Source organism: Podarcis pityusensis (assembly GCF_964106645.2).
Source record: "Podarcis pityusensis genome assembly, chromosome: 1".
In the NCBI taxonomy this organism is placed as follows: Eukaryota; Metazoa; Chordata; class Lepidosauria; order Squamata; family Lacertidae; genus Podarcis; species Podarcis pityusensis.
Window position 1 is genome coordinate 23,161,442 of NC_138028.1, and position 23,357 is coordinate 23,184,798.

A 23,357-nucleotide genomic window follows, 5' to 3' on the forward strand; every position below is an offset into this window, starting at 1 on the left:
ATATCTGTTTGTTTCATCCAAACTGACAAATTTTAGAACAAGCCAAGATACCAAACCATACTTCAGAGTTCTTATTATATCAACTTTTTCTGAAGCTGGTATCCATAGTCTGCCAGTTCAGACTAAATGGGAAACTATGGTTATTTAAGGACTATTTGGTTTAACTGTGGTTTATCACAAAGGTGCCCTATGTGTTCCAAATGCAATTCTTCATCCAGTGCAATTTTTTATCTTGAGAAGTATTGTACAGTAGATGTCATAGTTTTTCTTCCCAATAGTGACAACTGTGCAAGAAAAGTCTTCTGTGAAGTCTTCTGTGGGGAGGGCTTCCCAAATCTAATATTGTTGTAAAGAAAAAGCAGTTATGTTGTTGCTTTCACTGTTAGGCTACTAATTAAGTTGGTCCTTATTTGCAGGATTTGGTTCTTGAGAAGTTGAAGAGCCAGAGATTGTCTAGTGAGATGGACAAGTTGGACCAGGAACTGGAGAAGATTGGATTAAATAAGGAGCTGCTCCTAGATACTGATAATGGCAACAATGACAAGTGAGAAGATCGCCTTTTTGTTTTGGAAGGATTTCTGGCACATTTTGCCTTAATTTCCCCTCATTACAATTTCCCAGGTTCTTTGTGCTCATGTCAAAAGTTTGTGGGATTTCTCTGGTGCTCCTATTTGTTTCTTCTAAAGGAACTAAATTACCACATTACTTGTTTCTAAAAGAAGCTTCTATAGGTAGATGAAAGTCCCCTATCAGTCCTAAAGTTACTGTGAGGTTGACTTTCTCTTCAAACAAGGCTGTCAACAGAGATGCCAGCTGCACAGATGTAGGGACATCTTGCAAGCCATAGTGAATTAAATACGAAGTTTTAGCTTCACTGAGTTTCAGTGTGATCGGGGATTTACTTACTGTAAATATTGCAATTTTGCCAAGTAATGGTTCTGCTTTCCACTTGCTATTTGAATTATTCTCAGGAAGATGTGGATACATGACATCTGCAAAAATATCTGTAATGTAGCAGAATGGCATGAGCACAAGGATTTCCCTTTATTTTGCTCTCCCTGCGGAAGAGTCTCTTCCAACTGCACTGTTTACCATAGGTGGCAGTACTACTGCATGTTTAACCCAGTGTGGGGCCCAAGTAGGTCCTCCAGGTCTCCTTTTGTGGCCCACCAGACCATTTGGGCCAAGGCATGAACACCTGCCCTACATGTGTAGCATCGCGTATCACATCAAGTACCATTGTGACTGGCCCAAAAGGGGTTTTCTCTGTGCTTTGCAGATTGCCAGGGCTTACAGAGTGCTGTGTACAAGGGCTTCACAAGCCCCAACTATCAGCTTGCACAGCACTTGAGAAGAGCTTGCAAACAGAGATGCACAGGGGGTTGTAAGCCCCAGTGATCAGCTGATCACCAGGACTTGCAAAGGGCTATGGCTTTGTCTACACGGTTTGATTTCAAGCTTGACATCATTGTGATGTCAGGAGATTGAAAGGAGCATAGCTTCACCCACCTGTCAAACTTGGCCCTGGGGGTTGTAATGCAAGAGATAAGGATCTGGCCCACTGCCCACTGCCCATACCCAGTTCTCTATTCCTGGTCTAGCAGCATGCATCCATGGATGCCAGTATACAAGCCCCCAGTATACAAGTCCCCATACAGCATCCTTTTACGCATGTCCGGATGTTTTTATTCTAATTCTAACCCCATAAGTAAAGGTAAAGGGACCCCTGGCCATTAGGTCCAGTCGTGGCCGACTCTGGGGTTGCGGTGCTCATCTCGCTTTACTGGCCAAGGGAGCTGGCGTACAGCTTCCGGGTCATGTGGCCAGCATGACTAAGCTGCTTGTGGCGAACCAGAGCAGCGCACGGAAACGCCATTTACCTTCCCGCCGGAGCGGTACCTATTTATCTACTTACACTTTGATGTGCTTTCGAACTGCTAGGTTGGCAGGAGCAGGGACCAAGCAACGGGAGCTCACCCCGTCATGGGGATTCAAACCGCCGACCTTCTGATCGGCAAGTCTTAGGCTCTGTGGTTTAACCCACCATGCCACCCGCGTCCCTAACCCCATAAGTACATCTCTGCAAATGAGAAAGTAGGATACTGATGGAAAGTCAGTGGTTCTGTGGGCTCTTTTCTAATATGCAGGAAGAATGGTTGAAAGGCCTTAATAAGGCAGAATTAGTTCCTTTCTCATTACTGATATGGTCATTGTCTCACAGGAAGTATAAGATACTGGAAAGCAAAACTGAATGTGACCTAAAGACAACGCTATGTGATAAAGAAGAGAAAATTGCTGTATTGGAGGCCCAGCTGCAAGAGTTTCTCACCTTGAATCAGCAGTTACAGAATGAACTAAACACCGTAAGAGGGAAACCTTTGCTTCATAATATAAAGGGTGAAACTGCATGTTATGAAAAATTGATTATTTGAAAAGCATGTGGGCCACTTTTTATTCTGGAGAAAAGCGAACTGTTGAGCCCTCCTATGGAAGGTCATGAAATTGTACCCAATGCACACCAGTTAACTGCCTATAATGCCCCCACCCCTGGCTGCTCTTTGCCTTCAAACATGCTGTGTGCAGGGGCAAATAGCAGCTGTGTGTGTTTGTGTAGTTCCATAGAAAACCCGTGTGGGGCCCTGACTGGAACACACCATAGGTGAGTCTTCAAAATAAAAGTGCGTATCAACAAGAAGGTTGGTACAAAGTTTAGATGTTTCATTAACTTGCATTATAGGGTTTCTTCAATCTCAACTCAAGAAAGATGGCCTAATTTATGCCAGCGTAAGTTACACTGGCTTGATTTACCCTGTTCCACTCCATTCAGGAGGAATTTCATTTGCACTGCCCTTTTTTGCCAGCTAAATTATGCTGAGATGCTAGGTCATATGACTGAGCTGAAAGAGGTTTGGAAGGGGTGTAAGTCTCTCTTTGTCCTTTTCTGCCTGCATCACGCCCCTGTAACCCACCTTTTTTTAATACATTGAGTTAATTTATGCAGTCTCAGTGATTTACACTGGTATATCTTCAGCTTAGCCAGGAAAGCTCAAGATCTGTTGAATTCAAGCTCTCACATCCCAACAGATTTTGGGTTTGGATCATAATAATCCCCAAACTGTGTGCCGGGGGGCATTAGTGTGTTTTGAAATGGATTAAAGGCTCCTGCAAGATCAAAGCATATGCTCACAAAGGAGTGACTTCTGCTGAGGGTAACTAACTCTACTCATAGCTGTCAACCGTCCCTTATTTGGCGGGAAAGTCCCTTATCCCAGCACTGTGTCCCGCTGCTGTCCCTTATTGATGATGTCCCTTAAATTTCCCGGGTTTCAAAGGAAGCATCTCCTCTCCCTCCCTCCCTGCCAGCCAGGGAGGAGGGAGGCTCCAACTGTGTTGCTTGGCTGCGTTGCTCACCCAATAAGGAGTCTAAGAACGACTGGGGGGGGGGGAGCTTGCATGCCTTGTGCCGATAAAATTGGCCGCATTGCCTGGGGACTCGCCTTTGCTCAGCGCTTCCCAGCGGAGAGTTGATGGTGGTTTTCCTTGCTGCATCCCCTTTGCCGGGTTGCTGCGCTGTGGGAACCACTGCTTGAGGCTTTGTTTGGCTGCTGGCTGGGCTTTCTGCCTTTGGCTCGGAGGGGCTCAGAAGTTGAACATACCTGTGCTTGGAAAATCCCTTATTTTGGCTGCTGATCCCTTATTTTCAAATCTGTAAGTTGACAGCTATGACTCTACTCCCTTTATGAATGAGATGTGGTTGGATCATCTGATCACTCCAATACAGGGAGACCAAATTACATGTCCTCAGAGGAGAGTGCCCATTGATTTGCTGAATGAGTCAAGTCCCTAGCTTGTTTCCTTTCCATCAAGAGGTATAGCAGTGGCTCCAAAAGGAAAGTGGGTTAGGCATTTCTGAGGGCAAATAATTTTGGGTTCCATCACTAAAGAAGTCTTGTTTTCATCTTCATACCTAAAAGTAAAGCTTTTGGGATGTAAGAGCAAAGCGTCTCTCTTGTTTTAATTTATAATAAATGTTGCCTCTCCTATAAGAAGTTTGGGAAATACTGACCTAATGAAGTCTTTAAAAACACAAATTATTCAAGAGATAGATTGCAGAAATTCAAGACCCAGAAAGCAATGACAGGTTGTTATACCCAATGTACCATCAGTGTAAAAACACTTGAAAACAGGTTTCCATATACATTGCAATGTTTGGGTTAAAAACCTCACAAATATTAGTAGAAAAAAGCAATATAAAGTAGTAGTTAAAGTGATGAATGCTGAATGTTTTCAACAGATATATATGGTTGTGATTATCTGTTTTTTGATAATGGGTTTAGGGTTAGGCTAAGTTACTCCTGTAGACTTCACAGTTCTATTTATTGGCATATTTTACAAACAACGTGTATTACAGATGAGGAGGGACTTTGAAGGTGTCAAGCAGAAGCAAGAGGATGGAATCCTTCTGCAGAATTCATTGAAGCAGCCCAATGAAAATTTGGTTTCCTGTCATCAGACAAAGGAAAAGTGGGAAAAGGGACACAAAGAAGCAACAATGGAGCTTCTGAAAGTAAAAGACAGAGCTATAGAATTGGAAAGGAATGTAAGTTTTGTCCTTTACTGGGTTAGCTTATTATGTTCATCCTATGCGATGCAGTGTAGCCAGTGTTGCACTAAGGTGAATTCACTTAGTGGTATACTTGTTCCAGCAAAACACTTTGCTGACGGTGGAACGTTGTTGCACAAGAGACATGCATAAGCAGGTTGCGGATAGCTTTGTTTCACGATGCATCGCTCAATCTGTTGTGCAACAAGTTTCTGCGAGTGCAGCTGTTGCATTGGGTTCTTCTGTTGAGCAGCTTTAAAACTCACCTGTCCACGTTAGTGTAAGAGTCCTGGCACTAGCAGACAGATAATGTTGGGTACAGCCCTTTGATGGTTGATTTCTGTGTATGTATGCTGAGAGGGAACCACGTGCCAATTACACAAGCCTGTGGCTCTGAAAGCTCTGACATGTTTTCCTATATGGAACTTCTCTCTGTAGGAAAATCATAATGTGTGGAACATCCCTTATTTGATTAATCTGTTTAAAACATGTATCACTCCTCATTATGATAGCAATCCCAGAGTAGGTTACGTTAAAAAATAATAATCAAAATACAACGTGTACAATGTAACATCATAAATAAATATCCCACGTTACTCTCAGTAACCAAAACTAAAATATTAATAGCAAAAAGGCAGTAATGTTCAGCAAATGCCTGAGCAAAAAAAAACTCATGAGATTTGGTACCAGCCATATCTCTGTGAGGAGCCATAACTGAGGGGCTACCCCTGAGAAGGTCCTTCCTCTGGTATGCATTTTCAGAATGCTTTTCCTTCATACTTTATGTCAGTCTTCTACAGTATTACACCTTCTCCCATACAGGGCTCAATGAGTATGCCTAAATAAGAAAGGAAGAAAGCCCTCCTTTCTTTTGCAGACACTCATTATTAAGGCTGGTGGTTTCCAAGCTTCCACTTACAGGCAACCCTTTCCATATTGAATGAATTGCCAAGGCATCCATGCATTTTGCAGAAATTGCTAGTGCACATTTGATGATGTTTGCGCACACTGTTGACACTGTATCGGAAGAATGAAAATGTGCCAAAACATGCTCAGCACACCTTTGTTTGCATATTGGAGATGATCTGCATTGGTGGGCAATTCAAGAAACTGTCCTGACATTATAGACCTTGTCATGAAGACAGCCCTGATCAGCTTCCTAAGGGTCCCAGTTCTCTCTTGAACACAGTTTGAAACCATTGATTTAGGGGAAGAAGGATGAAAGTCCACTACCATTGCTGCTTCATTACCTGTATGAAAGTCTGGGATGCGGGGTACTTGCAACCACTATTTCCTGCTTCTTTCTTTAACATAGGCAGTATTGGCCCCACTTTAGGATCTATAACTTTAAGGGGCACTCATGAGCTGTTTGCTTGTGAAACATGGAAGACAGTGTCAGAGTTGCTCTGAAGAATCTGTAGCTACTGAATCTTTTTTTTTTGCCTTTTCATTTCTGTTTCTCCTATCAGAATGCAGCCTTACATGCAGAGAAGCAGCTTCTGAAGGAGCAGCTAAGACATTTGGAAACCCAAAACACCTCCTTCAACAATCAGATCCTGACACTACAGAAGCAAAATGCCTTCCTTCAAGAGCACAACACTTCCATGCAAACACAAACAGCCAAGCTCCAGGTCAGGAAAATCCCTACTGTGTACTTCTGCCAGAAACATTGTAGGTGGCTCAGTTTAAAATGGGATGGAATTAGCCAATTTCTAGCATCAGTCTTATCATTTTGAGTGTCAGTCTGATGGAAAAGAAAGATTACCCTCTCCTACAAGGTTGTGAGATGAATACATTGGTGTATGTTCAGGGAAATTGAGGTGTGTTTTGATTTTTATGGGCGTGATTCAGCTTATGACTTCTGCTTATGCAACAGGGCTTTCTCCCCTTTCCTCTCACCCCCCGAAATTGGCACCACGGTAGTCAGGAGAACCCCCAGAACTGGGGGTGGAGAGGGAGGATCATTCCCTCTAGCAAGCTGAAATGTTTGTGCTAATGGAACAAGTGGAAAAGCACAACATTGGATTTCACCCTTTATTTGTTCTTGATTTAGTGCTGTTATGTAATTTGGAAAACTTAATGCATAGGGGGAAAACCTGATGTACTCCAAATATTGTTGGCCTCCATCTCCCATCATTTTGTGTGATACAGTTCTCGGCTCAAAAAACAAACAAACCTAAATGTGCTTAAACGTGGGCTTGTTGGCTGTTGAGTCAATCCATTCCTTCCCATTCCCACCAAAGGTAAACATTGGAGATCTGAGTTTGTTGTTAATGGATGTTATATTGCATGTTGCAATATAGCATGCACATCTAACAACAATATTTATTTTAAAAATGCATATATTAGGACAAGATGCATTTAGAAAGACTTATATCGGGATTAAAATTTATTTTAAATATCCATTTTATGGTTAAAATACATATTTAAATTTGAGTTTTCATATTGATTTTTTAAAAAATGAAAATGAAGGACGGAATGGACTTCTGAACACACACATGCAAGACTTGACACAATCCAGAGAGACAAATCCCTCCCTAGTATGTGTTCCACGGGGGATAGAATCCTGCCCTCCCCCCCCCAACTCCACTCCTTTAATTTCCTCCCCAGCCCAGCTAGGAAGTATAAAATATTTAACAACGATTGCCAAATCAGGGTACAGTACTGATAAAATGCAATAAAAACCATGCAATCAGTATCCAGTAATCAATAAAGCAAGCAAGAACACATACATAATCAAATGACTCATTGCAAAGTGCAGCAAGACAAAGTCAACCAAAGGCTTGGGTGAATAAGTAGGTCTTCAATCGGCACTGAAAACTCAGAAAGGTCAACACAAATCACACCTGAAAAGGAAGGAAATTCCGCAGTCAGGGGGTGCCTGGGTCATTAATGCCTTTCTTCAGTTGCTCCATATTGATTCCCCTGTCAAGAGGACATTCACACTAGATCTTTGCATATCAGTAGGTAGGTATGAGAGAAAGGTTCTCTACCAGGCATTCAGTTCCAAAGTGGTGTAGCAATGCAAGCACCTTTTATATAATTTACCCCTGTGTGCTGATGAAACGTTTCTTGTTTCTCTGAGAAACTTTTAGGTGGAGAACTCAGCCCTAAATTCCCAAAGTGCCTCCTTGATGGCCCAAAATGCTCTACTCCAAAACCAGCAGCTGACCAAGGAAAACGAATGTGACAATCTGTTGAAGCAGAAAGATCAGCTCAAGGCAGAATACGAGTCCCTCCTGCAAGACCATGAGCACCTGGCCTCGCTGCATGAGCGGCAGTCAACAGAATATGAAATGCTGATAAAACAGCACAGCTGCCTCAAAGCGCTCCACAAAAACTTGGATCTGGAGCACAAAGATCTGGGAGAAAGGTTAGCGGGTCTTGCATAGCCTCTTGGAATAAATGGGTTATTCACATCTGAAGCCCCCCGGGGGATTTACCACAGGATGGGGTTGTAAAAAGGGTTGCCAACTTAAAAAAAAAAAACCCCTCACAAAAACTGGTCTCAGCCTTTACTTAGCAGTTTGCTCTACAGACATTAGCAGATGATGTTTCCATGTAATGAAAAGCATCACTTGCAGATTTCAGCAGATCAAGCATCTGTTTAAAAGCACAACAACAGGCTGATCTGCACGTTGCCCCCCTGATGAGTTGGCAACCTTCTCAAGTTCCTTGTGTTGGAAGTATTGTATGTGCCAGTAGTTTCTCCTGTATCAGATGTTTGAAAATGTGTGTGTGTGTATAAATTTCAATGTATATGGTTTAAGTACATGGAATAAACCAAAAAAAATCAATGTTATCCAGCCATAGATAAGAACTTTCAGGTCCTATCAATCTGAATCACAGAGAATTAGGCATGCAAGAGAGGTTCCTAACTTTGGTTGCATTGTGGCTTATGCAAATACATAAATTTACAATAGACCACCAGAATCTGTTGACACAGAGAAAATAAATCTCTGAATCATGTTTTAATCATGAGAAGCATTAAGGCAGAATAGCAGCCATTCTTTTATTTCTTTCCTGCAGATATAACGGCTTGATACAACACAAATCCAAACTGGAGGAGCTGGAAATGGTTTTGAAAACAGAAAAAGATGTTCTGCAGCAGGAAAAGAGAGCAAGTACACTAGTGACCGCGGAGAACCAGAAACTGAGAGAAGAGCTGGAAAGGTACACATCCTCAGAAATTATGCCAGCCCCTTTTACATGTTACTGGGCAACGTGGTACATTCCAGATAATATTGGCCAGATAGAGATGCCTAGAGGGCTACATTCAGCCCATGGGATGAAGGTTCACCACCCCTGCTATATTGGCCTCCCACAGGTTGGAATTCATTAACATTGGAGGACAGCACCTTAGCTTCCCCTGCTTTGGGATGGCATGGTTTATCCTGTATCATTGCTGGGGTGTATACAAACTTCTGCCCAAGTGATTGAGCCCACCTCATTGAAAACAACAACAACAACGGTAATAATTTTATTTATACTCCGCCCATCTGGCTGAGTTGCCCCAGCTACTCTGGGCGGCTTCCAACACCCATAAAAATAACAATAGAATGTCAAACATTAATAGTAACAGTCAGATCCTATATAAAAAGTCACAATAATTTCAAAATAAACAACCTACATCAAATAAAGCAATATTCAACAATCCACTAGAATCCAACAGTAAACAGCAAAATCAAACATCAGCAAATAAAAATTGAACAGTCCACACCCATCAGCTACAATAAAGAATTACCAATCTATAATCAAGAAAAATAACAGCAAATCACAATGCATATGTCAGGGCTGCCTCAAGTCTCAGCTCACAAAAGACCAACGCCTTTCTTTTCTTATATACAAAAGTGTTTATTGCAGTTCATTGTTTGCTTCAGATCCGAAGCGCGCAGCCCTACGTCTGCTAGGCTTAGACCGCTGAAGTCCCTTCTGAATCTGTCCCCGCCCTGCACCAGTTTAAGAGGCTTGCGCTGCTCCACCTCTTTCTCTCTTTCCTTTTCCGCAGGGTCTTTCTGCCCACTGGGGTTTCGCCCCTCCTGGATTCCTCCGACGCGGAATCAGACTGCTCTTGCCCCCTCCTGCGGGCTTTGGGACCTGGCCCCTCCTCCGGGCTCCCTGTACTTCCGCGCGCCTCTACATTTGAACTTGGCGCACGCCCCCAACCTCTAACTTTCCTTTTGACAGCTACGCTACTCCCTTCACTACTCCCCTCCCCTTCCGGGAGGGTGGCTTGCTCCGACCTCCCTCCTTTCTCTACTGCCGGAGCCGCCTCCCCTGATACACTGGAACCTCCACCTCCTTCGCTGCACTCTGGCGGGGAGGCTGGTCCTGACGTCCAGCTGCCACTTTGGGATCCCCCGCTGGCCCCCTGCTCCTGACAAGTCCCCCCTGGGGCTCCCCTGGCCTTGACCACCGGCGCCCCCTTCTGGGAATCCTCTGATTCGCTGGAAAGACTCATGGAATCTCTAGAGTCATTGTCATTCTCTTCCTCGCTGTCCTGGGATTCATCCCCATCGCTCTCCATCTCCTGCCTACCCTGTGCCTCTGTCCCTGAACCCCTGACATCCATCCCCCCCTCGAAGCCCCCCCTTCCCCCCTCCCGCTGCTCGGGCGCAGGTTCCGGGAGCTCCGTTGTAGCGGGGGTAGACGCTGGATACAGTTCATCGACGTCGATCTCCTCTGCTTCCAGTTCAGTGTATGCGTGCTCGAAACCGGGGTCCTCCCCCAACACATCCAAACCCTTCCCTCCCCCTGTTACTTCAGGCGATGCTGCTTGCCAAGGCCCCCTTCGCCACCCCACTTCTGGTTGATCGTCCCACCAATAAGAGCGGTCCGTGTCCACCCCCGAGCACGATCCCCTTGGAGGGCTCGATTCCGGCGTGGTCTCCTCTGCGGAGGAGAACCCCCGGAAGGTGCTGCCTGAAAGTGTGGGCGTAAAAAGCCAGTCGTCAAAATACTCCTCTGGCATGGGCCTGTGTGGGAAGAGTGCATGGAACTCGTCTTTAAGAAGAGGTTCCTCCAGAGCATAATCTGGCACCCAACTGTTGGCGCTGGCCGGGGTACCTTCCCTGGCGAGGAGGTATTCCACTCCCTCCTCCCCCCATCTCGAGTCCAGAATTTCCGTGACCTCGTTGAGTGTCGGGGTCCTCGGTGACTTCCCCCCCCCTGGTGATTCTCTACGTGGGTCTGGTGCCGTCCCTGGCTCCTGAAATCTGTGTGGGGCCTTGTAGGGTGTAAGCACCGACCTATGAAAGACCGGGTGCATTCGGGAACCTTCTGGGAGGGTCAACCGAAAAGCTACGGGATTGATCCTGCCCTCAACTTGGTATGGCCCTAGCTGTTTGTGTCCTAGCTTCTTCTTAGCTAACGACTTGGCCGGCACCGCCTGGGCTGCTAACCATACCCAGTCCCCCACCTGGATGTCTTCTCCTGCCCTCCTGTGCCTGTCTGCCTGCACTTTGTAGGCGTGTTTAGCTAGTTCCAAGTGCCGTCGTAGCTCCTCGTGGACCTCCTGCAATTCTGCTGCTAAATGCTCAGCTCCCTGCGACTCCCCCTGCGTCGTTGTCTCCAACGCCGGGAAGGTTCTGGGATGTCGCCCATTGTTGGCGAAGAACGGTGTCACCCCAGTTGACGCGTGCTTCGTGTTGTTGTAGGCAAACTCGGCCATCGGTAAGTAGTCCACCCAAGTTGCAGGCTTTTGATTGGCGTAACATCGCAGGTACTGCTGCATGATGGCGTTGACCCTCTCCGCTTGGCCGTTGGTTTGCGGGTGTCTCGCCGACGCTAAGTTGATCTTGACATTCAGGATGCCCAGGAGCTTCTGCCAGAAACTGGAAATGAATTGGCGACCCCGGTCGGACAGGATGGACCGCGGTAAGCCGTGCACCCGGAACACGTGGTCTATGAACAGCTTGGCGGTCTGTTCCGCTGTTGCCACCTTCGCGCAAGGAATGAAGTGCGCCATCTTGGTGAACAGGTCTACAACCACAAGCACCGCCGTCTTGCCCCGCGAACTGGGCAGATCAGTAACAAAATCCAGCGCCACCCGTTCCCACGGCTGTAGTGGCGTCTCCAACGGTTCCAGCAATCCCGCTGGCTTCTTGTGCACTGGCTTGGACCTCTGACAAATGTCACACCTGGCGACGTAATCTGCGACCTCTCCCCGCATCTGGGGCCACCAAAAGTCTCTGGCTACTAAGTCCGCCGTCTTTTCTTTGCCGAAGTGACCCGCGCTGGGTGCGTCGTGTAACTGCTGTAAAACCTTCGCGCGGAGATCGTCTCCGGGCACGTAGAGAGCACCTTTGCGGGTCAGCAGACCGTCGCTTATCTGGAATTCGCCGTCCTTTGCTGTCCCTCTTCGCACCTCCTCCATCTTGGATTGTGCGAACGGATCCGTCTGCAGCGCACGTCGTACCGCGTCCAGGTCCACGGCGGCGGAAGCGCACGCCCACGCTTGCGGTGCGAAAATGTGCCTGGCTGCCACTGGTGCCGCTTCCTCGAGATACTGCGGTTTCCTGGAGAGCGCATCCGCTATGACGTTGTTGTCTCCCGGGATATACTCTATCCGGAAATCGAAATCCGCAAAGAACTCCGCCCATCTCATGTGCCTCTGGCTCTGGAGCTTCGCCGTGCGCCAATACTCTAGGTTCTTGTGGTCCGTGCGGACCTGCACGGTGTGCTTGGCTCCGATAAGGAAGTGCCGCCACGCCTTGAAAGCCGCGTGGATGGCCAACAACTCCCTGTCCCAGATGGTGTAGTTCTGTTCCGACTTGCTGAGCTTCCGGGAATAGAAAGCGCAGGGCCTCCAGTTCCCTTGCGGATCTTCCTGCAAGAGGACGGCCCCCACTGCTCTGTCAGATGCGTCAGTCTCAACCCGCATGGGCCTGCCGGGATTCACGTGTAGCAGCTGGTCTTCGGACGCGAAGAGACTCTTAAGTCTCCTGAAGGACTGCTCCGCCTGGTCCGTCCAGGTGAACTTTTTCTTCTTGGAACTGAGGGTGTCCGTGATAGCTGCCGTCTCTTTCGCGAAACCCCTGATGAACTTGCGGTAAAAGTTGGCGAAACCGACGAACCTCTGGACCTCCTTCCGATTGCGCGGACTATTCCAGTCCAACACCGCGCGGACTTTGGCGCTGTCCATGGCTAGTCCCTTGTCTGACAGCCGGTAGCCCAGGAAATCCACCTCCGTCACGTCGAACTGGCACTTCTCCAGTTTGGCGTAGAGCCTGTGCTCCCGTAGCCTCTGCAGGACCTCCTTTACGTCTCTCTCGTGAGTCTCCTGCGATTCTGAGAAGATCAGAATGTCGTCGAGGAAGCATACGCACTTCTTGTAGAGGAGTCCTGCTAGCACGTGGTGCATGAATGCTTGGAAACAGTGGGAGCCATTTTGGAGACCAAACGGCATAACTCTGTATTCATAGGTGCCCAGCGGCGTGAACATGGCCGTCTTCCACTCGTCACCTTCCCTCATGCGTATTAGATTGTATGCTCCGCGTAGATCCAACTTGGTGAAGATCCTCCCCTTCCTCACCGTCGCGAGCAGGTCGTCAATCTTGGGCATGGGGAAGGCCTTGGGCTTTGTCATCGAGTTGATGGCCCTATAGTCCACAATGAGCCTTTTTTGGGGCGTGTCCTTCTTCTTCACGAAAAACACAGGACTGCCCCCCACGGCCTTGGATTCTCGGATGAATCCCCGCTTCAAATTGTGATCTATGAACTCCCGGAGTTCCTGCATTTCATCTTCAGACATGGAATACAGCTTCGCAGTCGGCAGCGTCGCCCCTGGTAAGAGGTCAATTGCACAGTCGTAGGGCCGGTGGGGTGGTAATTGGTCAGCTTCCTTTTCACAGAAGACCTCCAAAAACCCCTTGTACTTGTGGGGCACTGCCTGCACCATGCCTAGATGCAACTGCTGCCCTTCCTCCTGGCCCTCCTCCTCCTGGCCTGTCTGGATGCAATGTTGTGCGCAGTAGGACGAGCCAAAGGTGAGCTGCCGCTGGTACCACGCTAATGATGGGCTGTGTCTATCCAGCCAACTCATGCCTAACACTATAGGCGTGTCTGACAGTTGGGTGACATTGAAACTGATGACCTCGCGATGATTCCCAATTTTCAGCAGCATGGGTGGCGTCTGTTGTACCACTTGCCCACCCAGCAACTTTCTGCCATCTACCGTGACGACGTTCAGAGGCAGCGTGGCTGGTAGTAGCGCTATGCGATGCTGCTTGATGAACTGCATCCCCACGAAGTCTGCGTTGCTCCCTGAGTCAATTGTAATGGGGACTTCCAGGGTGAGTCCATTAGGTAGCTGGAGAGTAGCAGTGAGCTGCACCACTGGCTTGGGTGGTAAGGGGTCTGTAGGCTGCAAAAGCGCTGGGGACTGCTTCACTGACTTGCCTGGTGGAGCCCCAGCATCTCTGCTTCCATCCAGGCATTCTCGTTTCCCTGAAACTGTTCTCCTTGGAACTCTTCCCCTGTTACTGTTGCTAAGGCTGCAGTGTGCTTCTGGAGCCTCTGGGGACACTCTTTAGCCATGTGCTGTGGGCTGTCACAGATGTAACACTTCCTGGTCCCTCTAGGAGGCTTCGCCTTGACTGCTCCGGACGCTGAGGCTCCGGCAGCTGACTGAGCCTTTGCACGACCCAGCTCCATTGGCTCCTCCCCTCCCTTCAGCATAGGCGAGGGATTTGTACGTCCCAGGTCCCTGGGAAGAAGAAAAGGAGGCGCTCTAGCTGGTGGGCGGACGTGACGCCCCTCCTCACTGTGCCAAGGGCGTTCTTCGTGGCGCACCCCTATCGTGAGTGCCCTCTGGACGACATCTGCTAGGGTTTGAGGTCTGTCTCCCCTAGCCAGCTCATCTTTTACTGAGCCATGAAGCCCCTCCCAAAACAAGTCTCTCACTGCCAGGGAGTCTTTTTCCCAGCCCAGCACATTCAGCAATGCAAAAAAGCGAGAATGGTACTGACGCACTGTAGCCTTGCCCTGCCGCAATCCATGCATCTCCTGGCGCGCCACATCAACGTCAACGGTAGATTGGAAGCAAGCGTCCATGGCTTTGATAAATTCGTCAGAGTCCCTGCGGGCAAGACCATCTTCGCGCCACAAATTGCGTAACCAGGTTCTAGCTTCCCCATGCAAATGCGACACAATAAAGCCTACTTTCTCCTCCTCATCTTTGAAGTCTTTTCGAAGCAAATGCAGCGCGTATAGGACGTCTGCTCTGAAATTGGGATAATGCTTCAGGTTCCCATCGAAGTGGGCTACTAAATTGCCTCCCCTTCGTCCGAGAGCGATTCCCTCTGATCTGGACCCCGGGAACCCCTGTTTGCACGCCTGATCCCACCTGGCTTGCAGATCCTGGCATCGCGCTTCTGCTTCGGCAACTGTCTTCTGAGAGACCCGTACTGCAACGGAGAGTTCAGCGACTGCGTTTTGCAGGGTCGTTATCTGCTCCTCAGTAGTCATGTCTGCCAAACTTCGTGAGCTTTGCAAAAAAATTTTTTTGCAGTCTTTTTTTTTGCAGAAGGGACTTACTGTCAGGGCTGCCTCAAGTCTCAGCTCACAAAAGACCAACGCCTTTCTTTTCTTATATACAAAAGTGTTTATTGCAGTTCATTGTTTGCTTCAGATCCGAAGCGCGCAGCCCTACGTCTGCTAGGCTTAGACCGCTGAAGTCCCTTCTGAATCTGTCCCCGCCCTGCACCAGTTTAAGAGGCTTGCGCTGCTCCACCTCTTTCTCTCTTTCCTTTTCCGCAGGGTCTTTCTGCCCACTGGGGTTTCGCCCCTCCTGGATTCCTCCGACGCGGAATCAGACTGCTCTTGCCCCCTCCTGCGGGCTTTGGGACCTGGCCCCTCCTCCGGGCTCCCTGTACTTCCGCGCGCCTCTACATTTGAACTTGGCGCACGCCCCCAACCTCTAACTTTCCTTTTGACAGCTACGCTACTCCCTTCACTACTCCCCTCCCCTTCCGGGAGGGTGGCTTGCTCCGACCTCCCTCCTTTCTCTACTGCCGGAGCCGCCTCCCCTGATACACTGGAACCTCCACCTCCTTCGCTGCACTCTGGCGGGGAGGCTGGTCCTGACGTCCAGCTGCCACTTTGGGATCCCCCGCTGGCCCCCTGCTCCTGACAAGTCCCCCCTGGGGCTCCCCTGGCCTTGACCACCGGCGCCCCCTTCTGGGAATCCTCTGATTCGCTGGAAAGACTCATGGAATCTCTAGAGTCATTGTCATTCTCTTCCTCGCTGTCCTGGGATTCATCCCCATCGCTCTCCATCTCCTGCCTACCCTGTGCCTCTGTCCCTGAACCCCTGACAGCATAAAATACCACAAAACATACAAAGACCTTGCAAAAGGATCAAATTGAAAAACAAGGACACTCAACCCATAAAACTATCTTTAAAAACTATCCCTGAGCTACTCTCTTCCCAGCTGCCTCTGCTGTTCTCAAAGTCATGGTCTGGGAATGGCTTGCGGGGCTGGAGGGTGGGGCAAGGCAGGTGGAAAAGCCATTGCCTGCAGAAAGTCTCTCTCATCTCAGTTCGATATAAAAGGTGAAGGAATGCGGGTGGCGCTGTGGTCTAAACCACTGTGCCTCTTGGGCTCGCCGATCGGAAGGTCAGCAGTTTGAATCCGCACAACGGTGGTGAGCTCCTGTTGCTCTGTCCTAGCTTCTGCCAACCTAGCAGTTTGAAAGCACACCAGTGCAAGTAGATAAATAGGTACCACTGAGGCGGGAAGGTAAACGGCGTTTCCACGCGCTCTGGTTTCCATCACAGTGTTCCATTGCGCCAGAAGCGGTTTAGTCATGCTGGCCACATGACCCAGAAAAGCTGTCAGTGGACAAATGCTGGCTCCCTCGGCCTGAAGCGAGATGAGCGCTGCACCCCATAGTCGCTTTTGACTGGACTTAACCGTCCAGGGGTCCTTTACCTTTTTACCTTTTACCTATGTAAAAAACATAGTGTTTGCAAATACACTTCATATAGTTTAGGTATGGAATGTTTTGATAGGCTTTCCATTATACCATTGTCATTTTAACATGGATGATGATACTTTCTGTGTCTATGTTGTAAAATTTTTTCACCCAGTAATGTCCTCCTTCCCTAGTCATAGGCAAAAGTTGGGGGACATAATGCAGGATATTATATATCACAGGACTGAATGAATAACTGAAATTTGTGGGATTATGAGCCTAGAAAATGCCAGTATTAAAAACACACACCCTCAAATGCTGCTCTGGTAATTATTTTGGGCAGGGCTTAATTGTGCTTAAATGGAGTAGGATTAAGTTAAAACCTTGCTTTTGGAAAACAGAGGTACCATTGAAACTTGTAATCCCTCTCAGATTTTACTATTAGCAGATGTAATGCTTGACTAATTATTTGCTAATAGAAATAGACCTGCCTCTTTGTTTAGCTTTCAGAAACACTGTATTCTTACCCTTCAGCAGGACCAAGGTTTTAACTGTTCATTTCTGGTTTAAATTGCTGTTGGAGATCTGGACAGGGAAGCAGTGAGATGTTTGGCTTTTCCCATTTAGGGTTAATTTCTTGCACAGCAAGCTCAAAGCAGAATACGAGGGCCTTCACGTCCACACCAAGGAACTGAAAACCTCCTTGAATAGCTCCCAGCTACAGCTTAACCACTGTCAAGCTCGCTATGATGAGCTGAAGGAGCAGTACCAGACCATGGACATTTCCTTGACTAAATTGGACAACCACTGTGAGGTGAGATCTATGGACCAATGAAATACAGGTGGTTATTGTAGGCTCAGGAAGACTTTGCCAGTCCATAAATAGATGCTGCCTCATTCACAGGGGACCGTAAGCCATGGCAGATCACTCCCACTTCACTGCTCCTCTATGGTGCAAACAGGAGCAACAAACCACAATCCTTGGCGTAACATTAATGTCCAATCTGGGAGTTATGGCTTCTTTCACTCCAAGCGACTGGTAAGCCAAGAACAAACCTTGGCTTCGGATTGTCCTTTGTTTGGAGTGAAGCAAACAACAAACCCTGGTTCAGAACATACTGCGAAGCCCAGGAAGATGGATTGTTGCTAGCAAGGCAAAATGAAGTGAGAGTTATCTGCGTGTTTGTGGTAAATCATTTACCATGGTTTACTGTTGTGTGAGAATGCAGCTGAAGGGAGAAAAATGCAGTGGCGTTGATTTGCACTTAAATGCCAGTCATTTGAAGGAGAAACCCTGGTGTTAGGCTTGGGTTGCTGCCAAATCCTTAAAAAGTGAGAACAGAATGGGGTTGGGGAGCTAACCTCTTCCATGCCTTCATCTTTTCCTGTCTCATAACTGTTACTTGTTTTTTTTTTAGCTTTTTTATTCCAGCAGGGACTCAGCTCCACAATGCACTTGAAAGCTTCCCCCACCTTGTTTTGTTAGGGTTTCAGCATCATCCAAGCTGGGTTATGCAGCCTGTCATACCTAGTTTCACTCCCAGTTAAAATCAATGAATGAATGGCAATGAAAGCAATAGGCTACCACAATATAAATGAGGCAAACAACCAGTAATTTATTTGAGTGAGACATACTTATGCATGTGCATCTTAGCACTGGTGGCAGTGGCTTGGCACTCGGTTATCTAACGGCCAAAGTAGTTGGTGAGCTTTAGGGTACAAAGGACCTTTGGCTCAGTGCTGTTTTATTAATGGTGGATAGACAAGCACAGGTAGGGGAACTTCACCTGTGATGTGTCTGTTGAATAGCTTCTGGCTCGCCTAAAAGGAAACTTGGAAGAAGAGAATCATCATCTCCTGAGTCAGATCCAGATGCTGAGTCAACAGAACCAAATGCTGCTGGAGCAGAACATGGAGAACAAGGAGCAATATCACGAGGAACAGAAGCAATATATGTAAGACTTTCTCTCCCCCCATTATTTATCATGTGGTCAGTGAGACTGTTATCAAAGCATGGCAATGAGGGTGCATGGAGACATCTAAGGGGATATCTGAGTCCCTTGGGACCCATTAGCACAGCCAAAAGTCAATTTAAAAAGCTTCTGAGCAACTGGGTGATCCCTTTACTCAGCTTTACACAGCTTACAGAGTATTGCATAGATCCCTGCTCCTGCACTTGAACAACCTGATGCTAGGGTGTGAAAGTAGATGCAAGCTGCAGAGAGTTATTTCCTGAAAGCACTTTACTGACTGCAGTGTGAGTTACCACACCCAGTTCAAGGTGTTGGTATCAGTGTGCAAAGCCCTAATGGCCTGGGATGCCAAGTAGCTAGAAGATAAACCATCGCAGACCTCAGTGGTTGGCAGGCAATGCCCTATTGGTGCCATCACCACTGGGTGCTGCCTGTCTGGTGTGAACTTGTATCAAGGCCTTCTCGGTAGTGGCCTCTTGCTCATGGAATGCCCTCCCTGATGAGGTGCACCTCTCCCCCTAATTATTAACATTTAGGCATTTAAAAAAATGATAATAATCCTGTTCACCTAGGCATTCGATGGGTGAAAGATATTGATTTGTATCAAACTCTGCACAAATGGATTTCCACTCAGTGGGACTTCCCCTTCCTCTTCTCCTCTTTTGCACCCCCAAAATTTCTCTAACGGGCCCCCCAAACTCTCTGGAGCAGATTTTGGGATTGTGCTGGGGACTGCAGGCAGCACTAGAGGAAAGAGAAGTTTCACTGCACATGCAGAAGTTTGTTATGGTGCTGAAACTTGTGCTGGATGCAACCCGTTGTTTCTGTCAACTTAATTATTTCTATAAGGCTTGTTTTTAATTGTTTTTTAAAAAGGGATCTTTCTGCCATCCTGGGTTTCTTTGGGAGGAATGGTGTGATTTATCATTATTATTTCCCAATATATAGTCCAACTATGCAGGACACACTGATGCCAAGTAATTGGTTTAAGAAGTGCAAGATATAAATACTTAACTAGTGATGTCGCCAATTATCACAGATAATCCATAATCCTCATGATGTGCTGTCTTGTATTAGCCTCTGTGTATAATTCAGATTTCCTCTGGACCATGAAGAGCAGCCTCCCAAGCTTTGTCTCAACCTGTGCCTGAAACTTTGGAAAGTTGCAAAAGCAATTTGCAACAAGACATGGAGGGAAATCAAGTCCTGAGACTTGCCTGGTGCACGTAAGCCTTTAAGTGCACCTGAAACAAACTTTGGGAGGGTGTCCCCAAGTACTCTTGAATGAGTCATAGCAGGCAACAGCTGGAGCAGCAGTCTTGTTTCATTCACTCGTAGTGTATATAACAGGTTGATGACAACATGCATACATATAGGTAGTTTTTGGGTTTCTTTTTAAGTGCCAAATGTGCTTACCTGGTATATGGCAGATTGAATGATGTGCCTGGTAAGTTATGTAAAATTTGTTGGGACAAGCTGCAGGTATGAAGGTGTGAGGTTCTATTTCACATGGTACTTGCTGATCCCTAAACTTTTAGCAGACATGGTAACAGCCCTCTACTATCCAGGCATCCAACTACATTGTCCAGAGGCCCAGACATATTCTGTGGTCATTAAATCCTGCCATGAACTTGTCACGATTGTATTGAACTGATTTTGACTTAATCTACCTAGGTAGTTTAGCTCGCACGTTCCAAAAACAAAACAAAACCAGTACTTTTCTCCCCTCAAGGACTGCAAGCATTTTAAAATCCTCCTTGTTGTTTTCTTGTGCCTCAGCTTTTTGGTGGTGGTTGCCCTACCAACTAGACGGCTGACGTGCTTAATCATGAAGCTAATTACTTCTGTGTGATAGGTACTTTCTCAGAAGGGCTTTTCATCGCTCAAAATCCTGCCCTCGGGGACACGGGCTTCGTGAGAGTTGAATTATTAATTATACTCAATTCCTAGCAAGTAGAACCCTCTAAGTGCTCATGTGTTGTTGTTTTTCTTGCCGCTTTGGTTTTTCAACAGTGACAAACTGAATGCATTAAGGCGACACAAAGAAAAACTGGAGGAGAAAATAATGGATCAGTATAAGTTTTATGATCCGGCTCCAAAAAAGTAAGTTTTCTCAAGCTTAAATGGCACACGGGCAGTCCTGTCCCAGGCAGAAAGATGCCTCTTAAGTGTGCGAGGGCAACTTGTATATGACGCCTTTGTGTTTGGAAAGGCGGCCACTTACTGACAGTTCTTGCAGTCTAGAAATTCTGTTTATTGAGGCACGGGCATTTCCTCTTAGGGAAGATATTGGGGTTGGGGGGTTGGTCACACCTTGCAGGTTTCATCATGTCACTGTTGATAAGGCAAGGGTGGGGGCGTTTTTCAGCCCGAGGCTGCATGCCACTGATGAGTAGGGTCAGAAGCAAAAGTGAGTGAAGCTACAGATGCAACTCTTACTTTGTACCGTAAGCTACATTTGCCACACAAAAGCCAAAGATCTCTAGACACCACACAGACCACTTCTTTCCACCCACCATTCAGGCCAGCAAGATACGCAGTTCAAGGACATGCAACAGCCAGGCACAAGCACTTGAGGAAGGTGCCAGTGATGGGTAGTGACCTGGAGTGAGTCCCAAGGGCCAGATAAAGAGGCCTAGAGGGCCACATTCAGCCTGTGGGATGAAGGTTCACCACCCCTGCTATATCAGGCTCATAGATAAGGGCACTGGTGTCTGTATGTATCTCAGCAGTGAGCAATTACAGTGTCCCCATCTTTCTCCCAGAAGGGTTTTTAATGAATGGAATCCGAAAAGGTCCTCATAAGAGACAACAAATAAAAAAAGCATGGGATGTTTGTTTATGTGAAAACTCCATGCAAGGTCTTTGCCCAGTGTTTGGTTTTTAAATCCTCTGGCAAAACGCGGCCCAACTTTTATTGAGTCGGGGAATGTCATCTTCCTGATGCCAAGGCAGTTTCGCAGTACTCTTTTATGGTGGAGAGAAAAGATAAGCATCGCACTATGCTAAAAACACGAAACAAAATGATTGCTGCTCCTTCCCTCAATAATAGGAAAAACCACTGGATAGGAGCTAGAGCCTTGGTGAAACTCATGAAGCCAAAGAAAGAAGCTACAAGAGAACGGTTGAAATCCTCAGTCGAGAGCCCTCCATGGCACTCAGAAAGCACAGACACAGCTGGGTCACCATCGCCTTCACAGCTGCCCAAGCAGCAGGAGGATCTGGAGAACACCTCTGCAGAGTCTGGCTCAGTGGAAGGCAGAGAGCAGAATAATGGACCTGTGGGGAAAGGTAGGTGGTGTTGCACTTAATGGATAGTTAATCAACTGCTGGTCTGTTGGTGCTGGCAAGGTTAGCTAGCTAAGAAAAAAATAAAACAAAGGGTGCAATTCAGCCACGGCTGAGCATTTCTGAATTCCACTGAACTCAAGTGGGAAATTAGAGTGAAGTACATCTCTTTTTAGAGGGCTATTTTAAATGCACTTTCATGAGGAAGGGTAGACAAGGAGACCACCTTGTGGAGACGGTCGGAATCAAGAGAATAGTGGTACCTTCTGGTTCCACAGAGGTGATGATCTCTCACCTGTTTCATAGACAACATGATAGAGGAGTGGGTGTTGTGCTGAGAAGGTAGGTTTGATCATGTTGTTGCTTTCCATTCACACATTCAGTAAACATGGGATTCCTCAGTGGGGTCGCACCTACTGACCACTATCTCTGTACATTCAGTGGAAGGTTTCAAAAAGTGTGAGTATACCTGGATCTCTGTAGGTGCATGAAGCCTGTATGTGTGATTAGGAAGTTCATTGGTACAGGGTTCCCAGTTGGAGGCAAGGATCTACAGAACATCTAGCTCCTTCTTACTTTTTGCTGAGCACACTGGCAAAGCAGAGCCAGCAAACATAATCTTGAGCCTATGCTTACTGAAAAGAAGGTGGGCAGCCGAGAGTCGCATGAAGGGAAGAGGAGATTGGGGTTAATGGCTGATGGGAGAACCTAGAGGGATGGGGGAGGGCAGGATTTGAGGTTTAGGTGAAATGAGTACCTCTTTATTCCCTGCCCCCCAATACACACACACAAATACACAACCAGCAGAAGCAGGAAAAAGTATGCAGAGCATACTTTCCCATTCTAGAATTATGAGTCCTATGGGAAGTGGACTCCTTTAACTGCAAACACAAATGGAGAACTATGTTGTACTGCCTGGTGTTCTTGGGTGCTCCATACAAAGTGAGGTTGGTTTTGCTGTTGCAGCGATGTCCCAGTTCACCACTCTGGAGCTACCTCTGAAAATGAGTTCGTACTTATTTATACAGGATTTCTAAACAGTTTTTTTCTCGGGACTGAATGTTGATTTGCTTTTTAAGCACAGATTAGATTGAGGTTGCAGCCATTGCTTATCAAACTTCTAAGTTGCAACAGGGGTCAGTATACGGATGATAAACCATTTTCCAGCATATTAAGCTCTGCCATTGAAGCCATGACTACTGTGAGTTGTGGATCCTCAACAATGCAGATACAGAACTCCCATCACCCCTGACCATTGGCCATGATGGCTATGGTTCATGGGAGCTGGAGTCCAAACATGTCTGAAGAGCCACTGGTTCCCTATCCCTGTTCAATAAGGAGCAGAGTTTTTAGTTTGGGGACCTTTTTCTTTTTCTGAAACTCCCTACTATTTTTTGGTTCATCAGGCACAGTCTGTTTTCTGGGGAGGGCAGTGTGAAACATTAAACTCTTTTACTGAGCTATCAGCACATAGATGGAGCAAAGTTTTTCTTTTGCTGCTGTTTCTGTTTGAAGGTTTTGCTTATTCTGATGCTGTGGTTTGGTTGTCCTGCCATTGCTGCTGCTAAACTAGACTT

The 23,357-nt window shown here is 47.0% G+C and overlaps 1 protein-coding gene across 2 annotated transcripts in view; it reads left to right on the forward strand.

Annotated features, from left to right (window-relative positions):
- Positions 1-23,357, forward strand: part of CCDC88C (coiled-coil domain containing 88C) — a 107,149-nt gene that overhangs the window by 72,602 nt on the left and 11,190 nt on the right. For both annotated transcript variants that reach the window (XM_081003358.1, XM_081003359.1), the window contains 10 exons: positions 417-544; positions 2,222-2,363; positions 4,412-4,600; positions 6,073-6,234; positions 7,699-7,976; positions 8,633-8,776; positions 17,147-17,333; positions 18,329-18,474; positions 20,506-20,595; positions 21,545-21,783. In XM_081003358.1, coding sequence (XP_080859484.1) covers positions 417-544; positions 2,222-2,363; positions 4,412-4,600; positions 6,073-6,234; positions 7,699-7,976; positions 8,633-8,776; positions 17,147-17,333; positions 18,329-18,474; positions 20,506-20,595; positions 21,545-21,783 — 1,705 coding nt within the window. The remainder of the gene's footprint in view (positions 1-416; positions 545-2,221; positions 2,364-4,411; positions 4,601-6,072; positions 6,235-7,698; positions 7,977-8,632; positions 8,777-17,146; positions 17,334-18,328; positions 18,475-20,505; positions 20,596-21,544; positions 21,784-23,357) is intronic.